Source organism: Macrotis lagotis, chromosome 3 (genome assembly GCF_037893015.1).
Source record: "Macrotis lagotis isolate mMagLag1 chromosome 3, bilby.v1.9.chrom.fasta, whole genome shotgun sequence".
Classification (NCBI taxonomy): domain Eukaryota; kingdom Metazoa; phylum Chordata; class Mammalia; order Peramelemorphia; family Peramelidae; genus Macrotis; species Macrotis lagotis.
The window spans coordinates 92,864,747-92,883,913 of NC_133660.1; the positions used below are offsets into that span (position 1 = coordinate 92,864,747).

The window sequence follows — 19,167 nt, forward strand, 5'->3', positions numbered from 1 at the left end:
ACTAGAAGATCAAGGAATAGTTTACCTGTCAGATCTATGGAAAGGGAACCTATTTATGACCAAGGAAGAGATGGACAATATCATTAAAAACAAACTAGATAATTTTGATTACATTAAATTAAAAAGCTTATGCACAGACAAAGCCATTGTAACCAAGATCAAAAGAAATGTAGTAAATTGGGAAATAATTTTTACCACTAGTGTTTCTGATAAAGGTCTCGTTTCTTAAATATACAGAGAACTGAGTCAAATATTTGAATCTCTTCTTATACAGTTTACTGATTATACATAATCACATTTTCAATTTGAAGTATATTCCCTTTATTCCCTAAAACTTTGCAAAAAAATATTCTTAAGACCAGAGGTTTCAAAAAAAATTTTTGATTACAAGATTTTCTTTGTAGTTCTCTTAATAATCTTATAAATTCCAAAACTCATATTCAAAATTACCTTATTTTCTTATTTATTCAAAATATAAAAGTTTGCAAATTCTTATCAGTATTAGTGCTATTCTAATTTCTCAATACTCTAACTTTTAAGAGCTTTCTATCCTCACTGACAAAATGATGTTCTGGGAATTGGAGATTCCCCATATATTGAGATATCAAGATAGTATATACTAATTCTTTATCTTTACTGTTTATCATTCCTTGGTCACCCCAAATTTTTTGCATACAGGAATCATACCCTGTTTTTCTTTTAACAATAATGAAGAGCACATAACTCAGGAATCTGTGTTAATGGTTTTGGCAGACTCTCAGCCTCTATCAAAGGCCATTTTGACCTTATCTATTTTAGACCCCGTTTTTCTTTTTTTTATTTATTTTTGGCATTACTTAGTACCCAAATTATATACTTTAGAAACAACCTGACTCTCTTGTCTTTATGGAATTTATTTATAAAATTAAAAATAGCACTTCTATATATTATTTCTTTATATAACATATATGGTAATAGACACTATCTTTCCAGAATCTTTTAACTCCAAATAAATTTTCTTTTTTTTTAACACTTGTTTATCCAAATCTTCGTGAAGTAATTCTTTCTCTTTGTCTCTTTGGCTAGTAACTTCAAGGTCAAAAGATAAGAGCCAGATTGCAAAAATGAAGAAGCTGTGGAGAGGGTGTGTGGGGGGGGGCATTCTGACAGAATTACAGTGAAGAAATGGGGAAGAGAAAAATTCAACAGTATTTTATCATATTAACATTCATTTATCAGTTCAGTTCAAAGTATCTTCTAAGCTCAATTCTCCTTTCTTTGGGAACCATGGAGAACATCATTAAACAGTCTGTAAAGACTTATCTTATTTGTTTTTTGATAATTTCTAAGCCCTTCTTTTTAGCCAGTTTCTTTAAGATTTTTACATTCTGTCCTGGCTTTTTTAGTTCCTTGGAGATTTCTTTCCCCACTACACCCACTATCCCTGTTTGGAAAAGAGAAAAAGTTGCCACTGCAGAATGGCTATACCCAAAGCCTTCCTCTTTAACTGATCCTAGGATTCCTCACAGCTTTGCCGGGGGTTTTTCTTCTCTTGAAGGACTATCTCAGCTTCTGGACATCTTCAAGTCCCATGCCTGCCCCTTGTTAAGGGCACCAAATCTTGTGATCCTCTGAACAGCAGGGGATACAGTCAGCTCAGGAGAGAAAAAGAAACACACATACACCCAGGTGGAGAATACCAGCAGGACAACTGGCAGAGCTTGTTTATTGAAAACATCAAACAGTTCTTATAGAAGAAAATCACCCAATTAACATACAGGATAAAAACAATGAAGTAATGTTGTTATTGGCAGGAATTAACTCAGCAGGATATGACCCAGGTCAAGAAGTTTGGAAACAGGGCTTATTGAATAGTGAGGCCACAAATGACACGGTTGTGCTATCAAATCAGAGTTCCATGGAAGCTTTTAGCTTAAGGGTCACCAGAGCTTAGGTTTTTTGGCCATAACTGTCCTCTTGCCCTCAAATTCACTTGAGCGGCCTCTACAAATCCACAAACCCACATTTCCTCACCCTTTTCCACTGAGGTCTGTAGAGATATTTTAATGGTTCATGAGTTTGAATGGGGAAAAAATCTTTATTTCATTACAATCTTTCTCTTAGATAATCCTATGTATTTTATGCAATGAAAACCATCTTTTTTTTTTGTTTACCAAATTATAGATTGAATTTTAATATGTCTTCTTTAATAGTCAACATTATCTCTAGTTACAAGCAAGCACCCCCAAGGTTCAGTGGCACGGTGGTTGAGGGAAGGATTAGAATGAATCCTTCAATGGCTTGGAGCATGGAGTGAAAAGGCACATTATTTGGCATCAGAAAGGTCTCTGTGGGTAGGGAGGAGATTAGGATGGGGGATGGCAGGTAACTTGGAGAGGAAGGAAGGGAAGAACCTAGCATTTTCATTGGCAGAGGTAGTTGCTCCTGGGTCTATTCTCAGTATGGGAAGGAGGTGAGCTGAGACTCTCCCTCACACATGGTACAGATTGCTGTGACTACAGTAGTCCCAATCAACCAGCTCACTGCTGTGAAACCACAGGTTGATCTTTCTCTGGGCCGCTTCCACTGAATTGCTGGCATGGATAACATTCCTGCTGATGTGAACACTGAAGTCTCCCCGAATTGTCCCTGGAACAGCTTCTGCAGAGTCAGTGTCTCCTACCATGGTCCTAGAGGTATGGACCACATTGTAACCTTCCCACACCATAGCGACCACAGGACCAGAACTCACATAGTTGATCAAGTTTGGATAGAAGGGCTTCTTCTTTAGGTCATGGTAATGCTCAGCAAGGACTTTCTCTGAGGCCTGTAATAGTTTCATGCCCACTAGTTTGAACCCTTGTTTCTCAAAGCGCCTGATGACATCTCCAACCAGCCTCTGTTGAACACCATCTGGCTTTACTGCATCAGTGTCCATTCTTGGGTTCTAGTAAGTCCTCCATAGTTGTACCGGAGCAGAATTGAACTGGGCACTCCTCCGTGGGGCAGGGACAGGAGCAGCTTCCTCGTAGCCAGGGTCGGGCTATAGCCGGATGCAGCCACGGCCCAGGAGGGTCTGCAGCTCTCAGCGTGGGAAAAAGCCCATATCCCCACCCCACCCCAGCCCTAAGACTGGGAGGCTAGGCTGCTAACCCTCAGCCTAGCTGGTCCCCAAGTCCATCTTTTTTTTTTTCTGAGAAGGGGGATCTATAGGCTTCCCTAGTCAAAGATCATTAAGAATTCTTGGACTAAGTTGGACTACATTGACCAAAGTAAAGACTGAAAAAATAAAGAACTCATCACAGAAAAGCTTCTTCACAAGTTTACAATTCAAAGAAGGTTTCAGAAACTGTGGTGGATAGATCAATTTTGTTTTATAACTACTATGTTCTAAGAATGTTCTTTTCCTTTTTTTTCTCTAGGTTGTGACAGCTACTGGCACACTTGCTTTAGGAATCAATATGCCATGTAAATCTGTGGTTTTTACTCAAAACTCTATCTATTTGGATGCTTTGAATTATAGACAGGTAAGAGAATATTATTTCTCATACAAGTCATTCATTTTTAATTTAATTTATTTTAACACTGGATTTTTCCATCTCTCTCATTTTGGAAGTGAAGGAACTAAATTGCAGGTTGCTGAGGAAACACCTCTTCCATTTATGACTTGGCCCAATTTACCCTCCTTAGGTAACTTGGTTGAGTCCTTATACCTAATGACTTCACCATCTTGGTGCTGAACTTTGCCAAATTTAGGGCAGACACTCAATCACTATAGCCTACCAATAGTCAGAACTCTGGACCTATCTCAGTTTCTCTGCAGCTTCGATTACAGGTGTGAAACACCAAGATTGCTTTGCTGCTCCATCTTTTCACCTTCAGTGGCACAGTATTTTTGTCCAGAACCTTTCCATTTCATTCCATTCTGTTCAGTTCAATTCAGCAATTATTTAAGGTTTTTTTTAATATGTACAAGGCACTCAAGATATTAAGACAAACAATCCCTCAAGGTGATGCCATTCTCTTGGTATAGTACTAGACTGAACATAGCAAAAAGTTTTGCTCTTGATTCAGAGGTAATGAACTCAGATTTTTGCCTCTGAAGTTTATTACCTGTATGTCCTTGGACAAATCACTTAATCTCTTTGAGTCTCAGCTTCCTCACTTTTAAAATGATGGGGTTAGACTAGATGGCCTCTGGGGTCAACTCTAATCATATAATTATTACTCTAAATAAATATACGATCTTACAAAGAAATCTTTAGCCTTTTCACCTCTCTTTTACTCAGACTCATATAGACTTTGCTCTGCTTGTTTCCTCCCAGTTAAAAGGTGTGATGATGGTTGATGCTTTTAGCCCTTGCAACATTTCTTCTCCTCAGTGCATATGTATCTAATTAACTTCAGCCAAAGGAGGCATTGGACAGATAGGTGATGGAGTGGATATAATTCTGTGTCTGAAGTCTAGAAGATCTGAGTTTAAACCTGGGCTCAGACACTTACTAGTGGTGTGACTGGGCAAGTCACAGTTCCTTATCTGTATAAACGGGATTTATTGGAAGAGAAAATAGCAAATCACTCCCAGCATCTTTGTCAAGAAAACCACAGAAACATAGTCCAAAGGGCCATAAAGAGTTGGATACAAAGAATCATCATACAATAGCAAGAAGAGGTATCATGGTATAAAAGATTCAGCAATAGATTTGGAGTTAGAAGGCTTGGGCTCACATTTAAGCCCTAATGTATCTTAGTTGTGTGACCTCAGGACTTAGCTTCCTTGGAGTTATTTCCTCTGCTATAAAATGAGGATGTTGGACTGGACCTCTGAAGTTCACTTCTCTTACTTCATTGTTTATTTTGCCACTTTGTGATTACCTTGAATTCTTTTCAGAAGCACTTTTTATAGGGAAGCTAGAAAGCAGTAACTCAGATAATCTCATTTACCATGTGAAATTTTGCTTGAACTAAATAGAAAAGATGAGCTCATAATCAGCCCTTTGTCCTTCAGAAGTCTCATTCACTGCTGTAGTTTAAATGAGCAACTCTGTGGGAATACCACCTAAATCTGTTACCTCCTGCCATGTGATGTATCCTGAGTTCTACTAATCTCTTATACACTGCCACTTAGGAATCCTACTATCACCTCAAATTTAACTTAGTAACAATGAATTCATCACCTTGTCTCCTAAAATCAGCACCTCCTCCTGAATCCTGATATCCTGATTTCTGGTTATCATACTGCCATTCTTTGGCAGTCAGAATATCACAACAGGGAAGTCAGTAATGGTGGAGTGCACATTGGAGCCATAACTAAGTGTGTTCATTTTTAGGGGGGAAATATGGTTTAGCCAGTCCTTAAAAATTTTTTTTTATGGTCCCTCTAATTTTGACTATAGTAGCAGTAGGGGAGAGAGGGTGACCTTCAGACTAGGTTGACCTGAGTTTTAGACCCTGGTCATGCCACTCAATCTCTTGGTGCCCTAGGTAACTTTCTAGGTCTATAATAAAGAAACCTCTGGTCCACTATGCATTTACTAAGAGTTTAATCAATTCTTGGAATGAAAAATCATCACCATACATTTCTGCTTTTCCTTAACCGTGGGGATGTTTTCATAAAGTTTGATGTGATCCTTGTTGCATCAATACCCTTATAAATGCATCACTTCAACCAAGATAATTAATGTCAAACTACAGATTTGCCATCATCACAAGAACATCATTGGGGAAAGTTTTACAACATGATTTTCTTTTTCTAGATGTCTGGTCGTGCAGGAAGACGAGGTCTGGACTTTCTTGGAAATGTATTTTTCTATGATATTCCATTGAGGAAAATAGAAAAGCTTTTTAAATCCAATGTACCAGAACTGAAAGGCCAGTTTCCCTTTAGCTTGAGCCTGGTCCTACGGCTCATGTTGTTGGCTACCAGAGCAGACGATGTCCCAGATGCTGAAGCTAAGGTAATATGGTTGGTGTTCAGGCTCCTTTCCTCAGTACTGACCTGTTCATTATTTTGATTGACTAACTTCTCATTTAAATCCAACAGTAACTTTTTAGTTCTCTAACTCCTCACTTGAGTTCTATATCTTAAATGACATTTATTTTGTAGAAATTTTATTTAAAATAAGTTGTATTGATGGCTTTTCCTGATATCCTTCCTTCTCACACCATCTTCCTAATTCAAATTGAATGTTCTTTTGTTACAAAGAAAAAGGGTTAAACAAAAAAGTTCAACATAATTACTATGTCAGATAATGGATGCAACATTCTGCTTTAATTGTTCCTTGGTCCTCTACCAAGATGAGATAGTTATGATTCATCATCTGATCAATAGAATCTTTATTGTTACTTCTTATACTCAGAATCTAGCTTACTTTTAATGATCTCTCCATTTGCACCATTGAATTTTGTCTCTATTTATTTCACTTTACAATCGGTTCATATTTATACCAGCTGGGAGATGCACCACTGTAACCCATGAAACAAAAAATACAGAAAATGACCTTCAGTTCCTTGCAACCCTTTCCTGTTTTGGTAATAATTTTGGTAAAGTATCAGAAAAGGGGTAGAAAGTGCTACAAATCATATATTTTTTGGCATATCTAGAACTGTATCTCAGCTGTGAGACTCTTATCTTGTGACTTTTGGCTCAGCATCTTCCTGAAGAAACTGTATCATTTAAATTGCAACATTTTCAAAGGAAACTGAAACATGAAGATATTTCAAATCAGTTGAAGGTCAGGGCACAGATTTCTCTCAGAGAGTCAAAAAAAAGATTGGTTTTATCTTTGTATGAAACATTTTGTTATTTTGGATTGAAGGTTTCAGGATAAACAATTGCTAAATGACAAGTGTAAAAAAATTGAAACTCATGCAACAATTATTCAGAAGATGAAGTAGAGAAATTCTTTGAAGAACTGAATAAGACCCTCCAATTGAAATCTTTAGAAATCTTGATACTTAGTGATTTCTATGCAAAAAAGAGAATAGGTGAGAATGGTAAGAAATATATTGAAATACACAGGAATGAAAAAGGATAAATCCTAGAATACTATATATGGAGGTATTACACTTCTATACCATGCATTGTTAGCTTTTTAAAAATTTATTTATTTTTCCAACTACATATAATGGTAGTTTTCAACAGTCATATTTTTTACATTTTTCTCCCTCTTTCCCTCCTCTCCCTCTGACAGAAAGCAATGTAGCTTAGGCTCTATTATAACCATATTAAACATAGATCCATATTAATCATGTAGTGAATGAAGAATCACATACAAATGGAAGAAAAAATGAGAAAAAAGACAATTCAAAAGGCAAGATTTAAAAAAAAATTGAAGCTAGTAAACTTTGGTCTGCATTTAAGCTCCACAGTTCCTTCTCTGGATTTGGATGGTATTCTCAAACACAAGTTTTTTAGTATTGTCTTTGATTATTGTACTTCAGAAATGATCATCACCCCATGTTGCTGTTAGTGTGTATAATGTTCTTCTGGTTCTGCTCACTTCATCCAGCATCAGTTTTTCCATACTACTTTGAAATCCTGTTGCTCATGGTGTCATACAGCACAATAGTGTTCCATCACATTCATATATCACAATTTGTTCAGCTATTCACCAATTGATGAGTATCCCTTTGACTTCTAATTCTTTGTGACTATAAAAATTTGCTGTATTTTTGTAAATGTGATTTTTTTTTTACCATTTTTCATGATCTCTTTGGGATACAGACCAAGTAATGGTATTGCTGGACCAAAGGATAAATATGATTTTATTGACCTTTAGACATAATTCCTCAATGATATCTTAATTATCAAATGACATCTGCTTATTCCTCATCCTCCGTGATCTCTCAGCAGTCTGACACTGTTGATCATCCTTTTCTCTTTGCCTTTTGTAATACCAGTTCTCTCATGGTTCTCCTTCTGCCTACTTCTTAGATTTTTTGCTAGATTTTCAGATCACACTAGAATAACCATAGATTCCTTTTAGGTCTTTGTTCTGGGCTCTCTTGTATTTCACTTGGTAATCTCATTAGTTTCTGTGGAGTAAATAGCTCTACACAGATCATCCTCACATCTATCTATACAGTCTAATCTATTTATTGATTTTCAGTCTCACATTTCCAATAGCTTACTGGCTATATTGGACTGAATATTCTATAGACTTCTTAAACTTAAAGCATCAAAAGTTGAACTAATTATCATTCCTTTAAATTCTCCCCTCTTTCTAACTTTCTGTTACCATTGAAGGTATCACTATTTCCCAGTCATCCAGATTTATCATTTAAGTGTCATCTTAACCTCTCCAAAATTCATATTAAATCTTTTGCCAAATTCTGTTGATTCTACCTTTGCATTATCTTTTTGGAAGTAGATACAGGCCTATAACAGGATGGTGTCATTTGACAGCATCACCATCCTGTTATAGGCCTGTATCTACTTCCACTTGAACTATAGTAATAATCTTTTGGTTAGTCTCCCTGTTTAGATTTGTCATCATTTCAGTCCATTCTTCTCTCAGCTATGAAAGCGATTTTCCTAAAACTCAGGTTTGACCATGTCCCACACCTCACTCCTTTTTTTTCAGGTTTTTGGAAGTCAATGGGGTTAAGTGGCTTGCTCAAGGCCACACAGCTAGGTAATTATTAAGTGTCTGAGGTCGGATTTGAACTCAGATCCTCCACTCTCCAGGGCCAGTGCTCTATCCACTGTGCCACCTAGCTGCCCCTTACCCTACTCCTTTTGAATAAACTCCAGTAGCTCTCTGTTGCCTCTAGTATCAAATATAAACTCTGTTTTTAAACCCTTTCCTAATATGACCCTTTCTACCTTTCTAGTCTTCTTACATCCAAGTACACTACAATCTAATTATTACAGTCTATTTCCTGTTTCTCAAATAACATCCTAATATCCTAACTTTCATCTTAATCAAACATTTGATCCACTTGTTAAGTAGAAGGGAGAAAGGGGAAGAGAATACACATTTATTAACTACCCTATGTTCAGATACTGTATGAGGTGTTTTAAAGATATTATTTAATTTGATTCTCATAATGACCCCATAGGTGCTATTATCATCCTTATTTTGCAATTGAAGAAACTGAGGCAGAGAGATGATACCCCAAACTAAGACCTAGTTTAGATTTAAAATGTTTTGTCAAATTTTACAGACAATGATGATACAAGAATATGAGCAGTTTTATCTCATAAAGCATAGAGAAATAGTAAAGGATAAAAAAGTCAACTTAAAGACACTATGGTGAGATATTCAAAGAAGAGATAGCATCTGGTAGTCATTTAAAGATTAAAAAAATGGAAGAAAGATAGCAAACAGAAGAAAGTGGAAAGGATTTTCAAGTTTATGTGTTCTTTAAATAACAAGCATTTTTTCATCTAAAGACATTAGAGAAAAATTGTTGGACTTTAGCATAGCATTTCTGAATATGTTTACAGAGGAGGTAGAAATGATACTGAAATGAATGAAGATGAGGAATGCAGTTATTATAGATTGAGGGTTCATAAAGAGGTACATACTGTAAGTGGCAGAAATGTCAATAAAGTTTAAATTTGCAAAGTGTCAGAAAAAAGATCCCAGAGGGATGAGAGCAGAGCATAATATTTTTTAAAAACTATTTTATTATTTTGAAATTAACAATAAAATTAAAAAACATTGTCATGTATGTAGCAAAACATGAGAGGAATCATAATATAAAGCAATAAATTTCTATTTCAAGAAAGTCTATGTAAGAAGTATTCTACATTGTATTCAAAATTGTCCATTTTTTCTTTGCTTCCTTGTAGGTTTTCTTCTTCTTTCTACTGCACACTTTAGATTTTTTTCCCGCCTCTCACCTTCCACTAGGACACCCATAATTAAGCATGGATTTATACATAAACATAATCACATACATATATTATAAATATATACACTTATATACATACTTGCATGCACATAAAAATCCATATATATACACACCAATATAGATGTATAATACACCTTCCTCCATACACACACACACACACACATATATATATGTACACACACACACACACACACACACATATATATATATATATATATATATATATATATATATATATATATATATATATACCCATATGCCCATTTACCCAATATACCCATACATATCTATAGATATATTAGATATATATTTGGTTTGTTTGTATCTCTCATTTTTATAATATTTCCTGAAAGCAACAACCCCCCTCCTCACTCCTCTACTTTACTTCTACTTGCTACCTTGTCCTCCTATTATTTAATCTATCACCCTTCCAAGAATCCCTCTTTTACATACCCTTCTAAACCCTCTATTAATCTATTCACCCTTGTATGTATGTATGTATATATACATATATATATATACATATATATATATATATATATATATATATACTCTCTTTTCCTATTCCTTACCCTCTAACTCATGACCCTCCCTATCCCCTCATTTCTTTCTGAAATGAGGTTTTTATATGTATGTTTATATATACATATGTTTTATGCATATTTATGTAAATGTATTGTACCTTCTTTAACCCATTCCCAATGAAGGTAGGTTTCTAGAACTACAGTTTTCCTTCCCCATCTAATTCTTTTGAGTCAATTCTTCCTCTAACACCTCATTTGTATATGATAACTCTTGAAAAATCTTTTCCTAGACCATTTTACTTTTAAGAATTCTGTAGGGGCAGCTAGGTGGCGCATTGGATAGAGCACTGGCCCTGGAGTCAGGAGTACCTGAGGTCAAATCCGGCCTCAGATGCTTAATAATGACCTAGCTGTGTGGCCTTGGCCAAGCCACTTAACCCCATTGCCTTGCAAAAAAAAAAAGAATTCTGTCCTCAGCTCTACTCCAATCTTTCCTTCTAACTACTCAATTACTTACAGTGATCTAGGATATATGGTTTATATTTCCACATATAGATTGTAAACAAGTTGTTGTTATTGAGCCTTGTGTCTATTGGTTCTTGTATGTTACATTTTCTATTTCTTAAAAATTTTTATTTATTTAATGTAATGGGGTTAAGTAACTTGCCCAACATCACACAGCTAGAGATTTATGAAATGTTTGAGGCCGGATTTGAACTCAGGTCCTCCTGATTCCAGGGCCAGTGCCCTATCCATTGTACCACCTAACTACTCCTACATTTTCTATTAAGTTCAGGTCTTTTTGTAACAAAATCTTGAAGTTCATTGAATGTAATTTTTTTCCATTTAGGATTATGCTAATTTTGCTGGTATGATGTTTTTGGCCACAAAACAATTTTTTGGGGTTTTGATTTGCAGTATTCTAAGACCTGTGGTCTTTAAAAGTAGCCACTGCTTGGTCTTGTGTTATTCTAATTGTGACTGTCATATTTGAATTTATTTTCTTGTTGCTCCTAATATTTTCTTCTTAACCTGTGGATTTTGGAATTTAACTATGATTTTCCTGTCAGATTTCTTCCTAGGTCCTTTAAAGTGGTGATTGGTAAATTTTTTTCTATCTGTACTCTCCCCTCTTGTTCTAACACTTTAGGATATTTTTTTCTTTAATTATTTCCTTGTATCAAAATATTTTTTGATTGTAACTTTCATGTAGCTGGATTATTCTTGTTTTCTCTTCTTGATCTCTTCTAGAAAGCTATTGTTTTTCTTGTGAAAACTTCTCTTTTTTTCATTCTTTATATTTTGTTTTATTATTTCTTCTTCTCTTATAACTTCATTGATTTCTGCTCACCTAATCTAATTTTTTTAGGTTTTTTTTTTGCAAGGAAAATGGGGCTAAGTGGCTTGCTCAAGGCCACACAGCTAGGTAATTATTAAGTGTCTGAGGCTGGATTTGAACTCAGGTACTCCTGACTCCAGGGCTGGTGCTCTATCCACTGTGCCATCTAGCCACCCCTATCTAATCTAATTTTCAAAGAATCATTTTTTTCCTTAAGATTCTGAATCCTCTTTTATAGTGTGTTTATTTCCTTTTATAATCTTTTGATTTTTCTTGGATTTTCTTATTTTCTCTATTAGTTTTTCCTCAACTTCTCTTATTTTATTTTTAAAGTCTTTTTTGAGTTCTGCTATGAATTCTCTTTAAGAAGGCAATATTTGTCATCACTCTTAGGGATAGGAGAGTTTTTTGGTTTTTTTTTTTTGCTTTAGCATCTTTCTCTGAAGGAAGTCTTCTCTATTCTCACAGAATTTTCTATGGTTGGGTTCTTTCTTCTTTTCTTACTTATTAATTTTTTTCTCTACTAGCTTATTCTTATGTTCACCTCTAGTCCTGCAATGTGGAGGATGATGTTAGGAGTTTTGTCCTGGGCTCAACCTCTGCACCCTTTTCCCCCTCCAAGCCACAACCTAGACCCTACTCAACAGAGCCATGTCAGAATGATCTTACTCCCTATCAACATTTCAGTAGCTATAACCTTCAATTCTCCCCTCTGGCCTGGAATCAAGGCTAAGAACTCAATTCTTTTCTAAGTGTCCAAACCATCACTGCTCCTGCATTCACTGTACTGGTTCTTTCTTGCCCAGGAATACATCTCACCCTCACAGCTAGTGTCCCTTATCAGCAGAGATTCCCTCTCTTCCCCCATTCAGACACTGGACTCCCCACACTGTTCAGAGCTGAAAATTCTTGTGTCTACCTCCCAACCCAGTTACCCCAGGGCTTGCCTCTTGTTGTTTCTGGGAGCTAGCCTGGAGGTGTTTGCATTTCACTCAACTAAACCTCAGTCAAGGGATCTTTATTCACATCTTCCCCAGTTGTCATCGGAGAAACACTGTTCTGTCACCATTCTGTGTATTTTTACTTCTCCACATTCATCCTGAGGTGGTTTTTTGACTTGTTAGTAGGGGAAAATTTGAGTAGTTTAGAACTTTCTGACCCACTCTGCCATCCTCTTGGGTTAGCGTGGGTGTAATCTTAAATTCTATTGCTTTTGATTAAGGTGAGAGATGAGTACATCCACTACCAACCCATATGCCATCAATATAAGTTACATGACAAAAATTCCAAAGAATTCCTAGTGAGGACAATAGTAGGGAATAAATACATTTTTTCACAAGTGACCTTCCATTGTGGAACACATCTTTAACATCATGCATTGATTTAAAAAATATAGAGAATGAGAAAAAATCCCAATATATTTATTCTTTAAAATAGCAACATTTGATTTCAATAGAACCCAACTCTACCCTTCTAAAGGATTAACATTAATAAAGTATCTCCCATCAATTCATTCAAGATTCTTTAAGAGAACAGAGATAGCTTTCTTCAATGACCTTCTGATCATAACAAAGGGAGGTTTCTGATCATCTCTGTTTACTACTACCAAAACCTGGTTTAGATGCCACTTTTAGGGTCAACATTTGAAGTTTTATTCATTTATGCATTATACAAGACATGCTGAATAATTATTTGAAATTCAAATTGAAGAGGGATTTCCTGCGCAAGGTGAAGTCTTATTTGTAGATAACAATGTGAGGGTTAGTCAAGGACCTGAAGATTACTTAGCCACCTAGAAGATACCAAGAGACCAATAAATACTTAAAAGACTAACCTTATCATTCACAAGAAAAAGTCAAGAGACTAAAGAAGGCTTCCCTGATACAATTTATTGCATATAGTTGAATGGACAAGGTATTGAACTCATTCATCTTTGTGCATGAATATTTAGGGAAGATAGTATGAATTAAGTGAGCCCCAAATTAAGTAGCAGGAGTGAAAGCTAGTTTGCACATTTTTCCTTCCTTCCTTCCTCTCTCCCTCCCTCCCTCTATTTCTGTCTCTCTCTTTTCTCTTTCTCACTTCTGAAAAGAAGTTGGGATTTTTTTATGTTCAAGCTTATGCTTTGTAATTTTGAAATATTCATTTTTTATTATTCTGTGCTTCTTTTTTTCCTTTTACATTGTTGTAGCCATTATATATAGGGTATTCCAAAAAAATTAAATAGTTCTAAACTGCCTTGTGCTTTTGGGAACACACTGCATTATTTTCTTGGGTCAGCTTACTCTATTTTGTGTCTATTTATGCATGCCTTTCTGTGTTTTTCTTGATCACATTTGATTTTTTTATAGCATTCAAACCCAGAATAACTTCTATTTCCAAAAGTGACTTTTGCAATTAGCCATAGTGGATGAATAAATATATACTCCAATAGGATTTCACTAACTCTCAAAATATTCATTTTTGTGATATTTTAATTGTAAATACATTTCAAACCTGTTAAAGATGATTAACACAAATAATTTTTCCCCATAAAGGTGCTTTCTGTGCTAAATCATTCACTATTGTCCTTCAAAAAACCCCGAATCAATGAGATGCTGAAACTATACTTTTTATTTTCAATGCAGTTTCTAATAAAAGAGGTATGGTTTTTATTTGGATTTCTATGTGATTGCTAATGTTATAACTTTCTTTCATGTGTCAATCCAATTAAAGTTTTCAGAAACCAACCAGAGAACCCAACTAACCAACCAAAAAAGAGATACTTTGGTTTTTGTATTTTTCCCAAGCCTACTCACTAGATTTATGGAATTCATGGTCAGGAAGAAAATTTCTATATTAATACAATCGTCTTATTTTATAGATGAAGAAAAGATAGCCCAGAGAACTACAATATCTTCCTTGAGATTACAAAAGTAGTAGGTGAGGGGCAGCTAGGTGGCACAGTGGATAGAGCACCAGCCCTAGGGTCAGGAGTACCTGAGTTTAAATCCAGCCTCAGACACTTAATAATTACCTAGCTGTGTGGCCTTGGGCAAGCCACTTAATCCCATTGCCTTGAAAAAAAACTAAAAAAAAAGTAGTAGGTGAAAGAGATGGGTCTAGAGTTCAAGTATTCTGGCTCCCACCCCAGAGTTCTTGCTTCTGCAACACTCCATCTTGAATATAATTCTATATATAATTTCTAGTACTGCCAACAGGGCTCTAGAACATTGCATTGAAATAGCATATGATAGTGATTTGCTAAAGCCTGGAATTTGCAGTATTTTTCCAATCACTTCTTTATTCTCACTGTTATATCTACCCAAGAACCTTTGCTAGTTATGTGATTTGGCAGAAAAAAACACTGGTTTTGTAGTGAGAGTTCTGCATTTGAATTCTCACTCTTCTACTGGCTGCCTTACCATCTTCATATAAATCATTTTATCTCCTTGTATCCCACATTCCTCCTTGATAAAATGAAGTTGCTGGTTTATTCAATCACAAAATTTATTAAGTTTTAGAACTGGAAGGGATATCAGCAACCAATTTATCTTTGAAAAGAAATTCTCATGATAGCATAACAAAAAGTGGTCATACCAGTTTCTACTTAAAAACCCTCATTGAAGGGACAGAATACAAAGATGTCTATTGTCCCTTTTAACTTGAGATGCTATATTTAGTTTGAAACCTCCAACCCAGTACCTAAAACTTTTGATATTGTCCTCCAAAGGACTCCATTTTCTACTTAAGTTGGGCTATGGTGTGTAGAATCTTGGAATTAAATCAGAGGTCTCAACTGCCCTCTAAGTAATTCCAATCCCCATGGGGATGCAAAACTGAAATAATTTTCTAGAAGTCCTCACAATAGAGGCTAAAACTGGAACTCTAAAGGATAGGATTTAGATCAGATCAAACCAAGACCTGGCTTAGTTGCCACTTTTAGGGCCAACATTGGAAGTTTAAGAATAATTATTTGATTTTTATTTGGAAAATTTGTTGAATGAAAATTGTTTGGTTTTATATATATATATATATATATATATATATATATATATATGTATATATGTATATATATGTATATAGTATATATCTTGAGTTGAATTTTTAATTTCCTTTAGGCTTGATTATATCAGTGAAGAATTTGGTAAGATTTCACCAAAATAACTTAAATAATGAAATGATTATATTTTAAGTGTGACATAGATATCTTTTTCACCAGACAGATAAATAGAGAAGCAATATGGGATAGTAGATAGTGAGATGGCTGGGGGTCAAGTTGTAATGATAACACTAGCAATGGGCTAGTGACTCAGTTTCTCAGTGCCTCAGGAAACTCACTAAGATTGTAAATTATAGGCAAGCTGCTGATTTGTATTAGAAGAGATAATTTTCATATTGGAAATTTTCTTTACAGCGATGAATTTCCAGATCTATATTAAAAATAAACAGTAGAATCTTGCTTATGTTTTGAGTTCACAGATAACTGAGATTTAACTTACCATATTTGTTCAAAAAGCTTTCTATTAAGTTTGTATTTAATAAATGTTCTTCTCACATAGTAGACCTTTAGTTATATTTTTTTTGAATTTGAAAAGGAGAATTAATGACAAGTAGTTACTTTTCTAAAAATTAACTTGCAACATTATGTATAATTTAGAACAATGGGGATGTTAGTATTGGTTTTAATTCAGAATTAAAGAAGTTATAAATTATGTTGACTCCCTAGGAATATTTGGACTGTGAAGGAAATCCCATTGGTTTTGCTGGACTTGTATCACATTTGTTTTATGAAGAACCTTCTAATCTTCTCTTCGTCAGTTTCCTCAGGAAAGGCCTTTTCCATAAGTTATGCCAACCAACTAAAAAAGGTAAGCTTGCATTTCACATATCTAGAACAGTTATAGTAAGTTAAATTGTATATTTTACCTGGATTCACTTAATTCATTGGGTTCATATAATTAGTTGTCAAAAATCAACCAGTAATCAAGAAGTATTTGCTAAATTCCTACTATATTCTAGGCATTGAAGTACAAATACAAAGAGTGAAACAATCTTTACTAACAGTGATAGAACTTGATTAATACCCAGTCGTTCTCCTTTCCTCTTTACCACATATCCAACAATTGTCAAATCTCTCAGTTCTACCTTCACTGCATCCCTGGTGTCTTCCTGCTTCTTTTCACTGTCATGACATCATTCTGGTTTGGGTCCTTACCATGTCTCACCTAGGCTATCACAGTGTCCTCTTAATTGAACTTGTGAGACTCTTCACGCTACAATTCATCTTCCATATAACTGCCAAAATCATATTTGTAAAGTATTTGTTTTTTCAGTGATTCCTTATTGTCTTTAGGATAAAATACAAATACCTTTGTTTGGTCTGGAAATTCCTTAAGACTTTGCTTCATGTTTTAGATAGATCAATAGATAGATAGCCTGATGGATAGAGAATAATAAACAAAAGATAGATAAATAGATAGTTGAAAGATATGCAGACAGATAGATGTTAGATAAATGATAGGTAAATAGATCAAGATAGATAGTTAAAAGATGCTAAGTGTTAAGGATATAAATACAAATAAACAAGAGAATCCCTGCCTCTAAGGAGCTTACATTCTAATTAATGCTTAGTGAGGAGATTCACACAGTGTCAGTGTCATTCCCAGAAAGATAAGGCAACAAAAAGGTCATCTATCTGGGATAGGGAAAACAAAATGTGGAGACCAATTTTTTTCAATTATTTAACAATATAGCACTTTATAAACTCCCAGTTCAAGGCCAACTGGCTTTCTTGTTGATACCCCAGATTAGTCTTAGACCTTTATACTTTTGAACTAACTACCCCCTATACATTTCCTTCTCATTTCTGCCCTTGGAATTTTGAGTTTCTTTCAATGCTTAGCTCAGATCTCACATCTTATGGGAAATCATTACTAATTATTCTAGCTTTTTAAGTGCCTTCTTTATATTTATTTGTACTTATTTGTGTATGTAATTCAGTCACAGAATCATTAATATAGAGATTTAAGGGACCTCAGAGATTTTTACAGATGAAGATACTGAGACTCAGAGAATTAGAATGCCCAGGTTACACAGGAAGTAAAGGGCAGAGTTTGGATTCCAATTTTCATTGTATGACTATCAGTTTAGCCTTTTTTCTACCTTTTTAATTCTTTCCACAGAGTAGGATTTTTTTTTCTACATGGAATTTTTTTGCAGGGTCTGATTGTTTTGCCCTATATCACAATACTATTTATAAAGAGACAATAAATCCTTGTTGAACTGAATTAATTTCCTTTTAAGAATAGAGCTCAGGGGCGGCTAGGTGGTGTAGTGGATAAAGGACCGGCCCTGGAGCCAGGAGTACCTGGGCTCAAATCCTGCAGCAGACACTTAATAATTACCTAGCTGTGTGGCCTTGGGCAAACCACTTTAACCCCATTTGCCTTGCAAAAACCTAAAAAAAAAATAGAGCCCATAGCTAAATATGTGCTATTGTTAATTATTGATTTAAGCACTTAGAGATACAAAACTTTAGTATGTAAGGAATTAATACATTAAATACATAAAATAAAAGCTCTTAGTAACTAGAAAATACCTCAATCATAAATGGAGTTCTGATTTAATGAATTCAATTTAACATAGAATTAATTCAATTAAATAAATATGGATGTTGGTATTCCATCCACAGTACAGATAATGAATTTTTCTCCTGGATAATCCTTGTCTAGGTCTATTCATAAATGGTCTGTTCAATATATAGACAGGTTTCCTCTGGGTCTTTTAACATTTATACTTCTCTCTCTGTTTCTTTGTCTCTGTCTCTGTTTCTGTCTCTCTCTCTCTCTGTCTCTCTCTCTCTCTCTGTCTCTCTGTCTTTCTGTCTGCCTCTGTCTCTGTCTCACTGTCTCACTGTCTCACTGTCTCACTGTCTCACTGTCTCACTGTCTCACTGTCTCACTGTCTCACTGTCTCACTGTCTCTCTCTCTCTCTCTCTCTCTCTCTCTCTCTCTCTCTCTCTCTCTCTCTCTCCCCCTCCCTCCCTCCCTCCTTCCTTCCTATTTCTTTTTCCTTCTTCCTTTTCTCCCTCTTTCTTTTGGCTTTTGTAACTTTCATCAGCTAATTAATCCTTTCCTTTTGGGCAGAAAACTGTTTCAAGGAATACATAAAGCTTCCAGTTTTTTAGTATGCTAGGGATGTGTGTTTGTTGCTGCTTTTAGGGGATTTTTTGGTTCCACTAACAAAGATATTTGTTTTTCATGGAATGGGGAAAATTACTCTGGGTACCCAAGTCATTCTGGTAGCCCAAGTTTTGGAGAAAAGCTAAACAATTAAGGTTTTACCATGCTAGTTTTATTTCTATATTTGTGGTGCAATGAAAAAGAGTGTTGAATTTGTACTAAGGAGAACTGGAGTCAAATTTTAGTTTTGCCATTTCTACTTGTTTGAACTTGTACAATTCATATAACTCTTTGGGTCTC

At 35.2% G+C, this 19,167-nt stretch overlaps 1 protein-coding gene and 1 pseudogene across 5 annotated transcripts in view; one reads left to right on the top strand and one right to left on the bottom strand.

Moving 5' to 3' along the window:
- Positions 1-19,167, top strand: part of LOC141517706 (putative ATP-dependent RNA helicase DDX60) — a 134,261-nt gene that overhangs the window by 94,707 nt on the left and 20,387 nt on the right. For all 5 annotated transcript variants that reach the window (XM_074229004.1, XM_074229002.1, XM_074229001.1 and 2 more), the window contains 4 exons: positions 3,402-3,506; positions 5,736-5,936; positions 14,241-14,345; positions 16,412-16,553. In XM_074229004.1, the coding sequence (XP_074085105.1) occupies positions 3,402-3,506; positions 5,736-5,936; positions 14,241-14,345; positions 16,412-16,553 (553 nt within the window). The remainder of the gene's footprint in view (positions 1-3,401; positions 3,507-5,735; positions 5,937-14,240; positions 14,346-16,411; positions 16,554-19,167) is intronic.
- LOC141517708 (nucleoside diphosphate kinase, mitochondrial pseudogene) lies at positions 2,407-3,085 on the bottom strand (annotated as a pseudogene).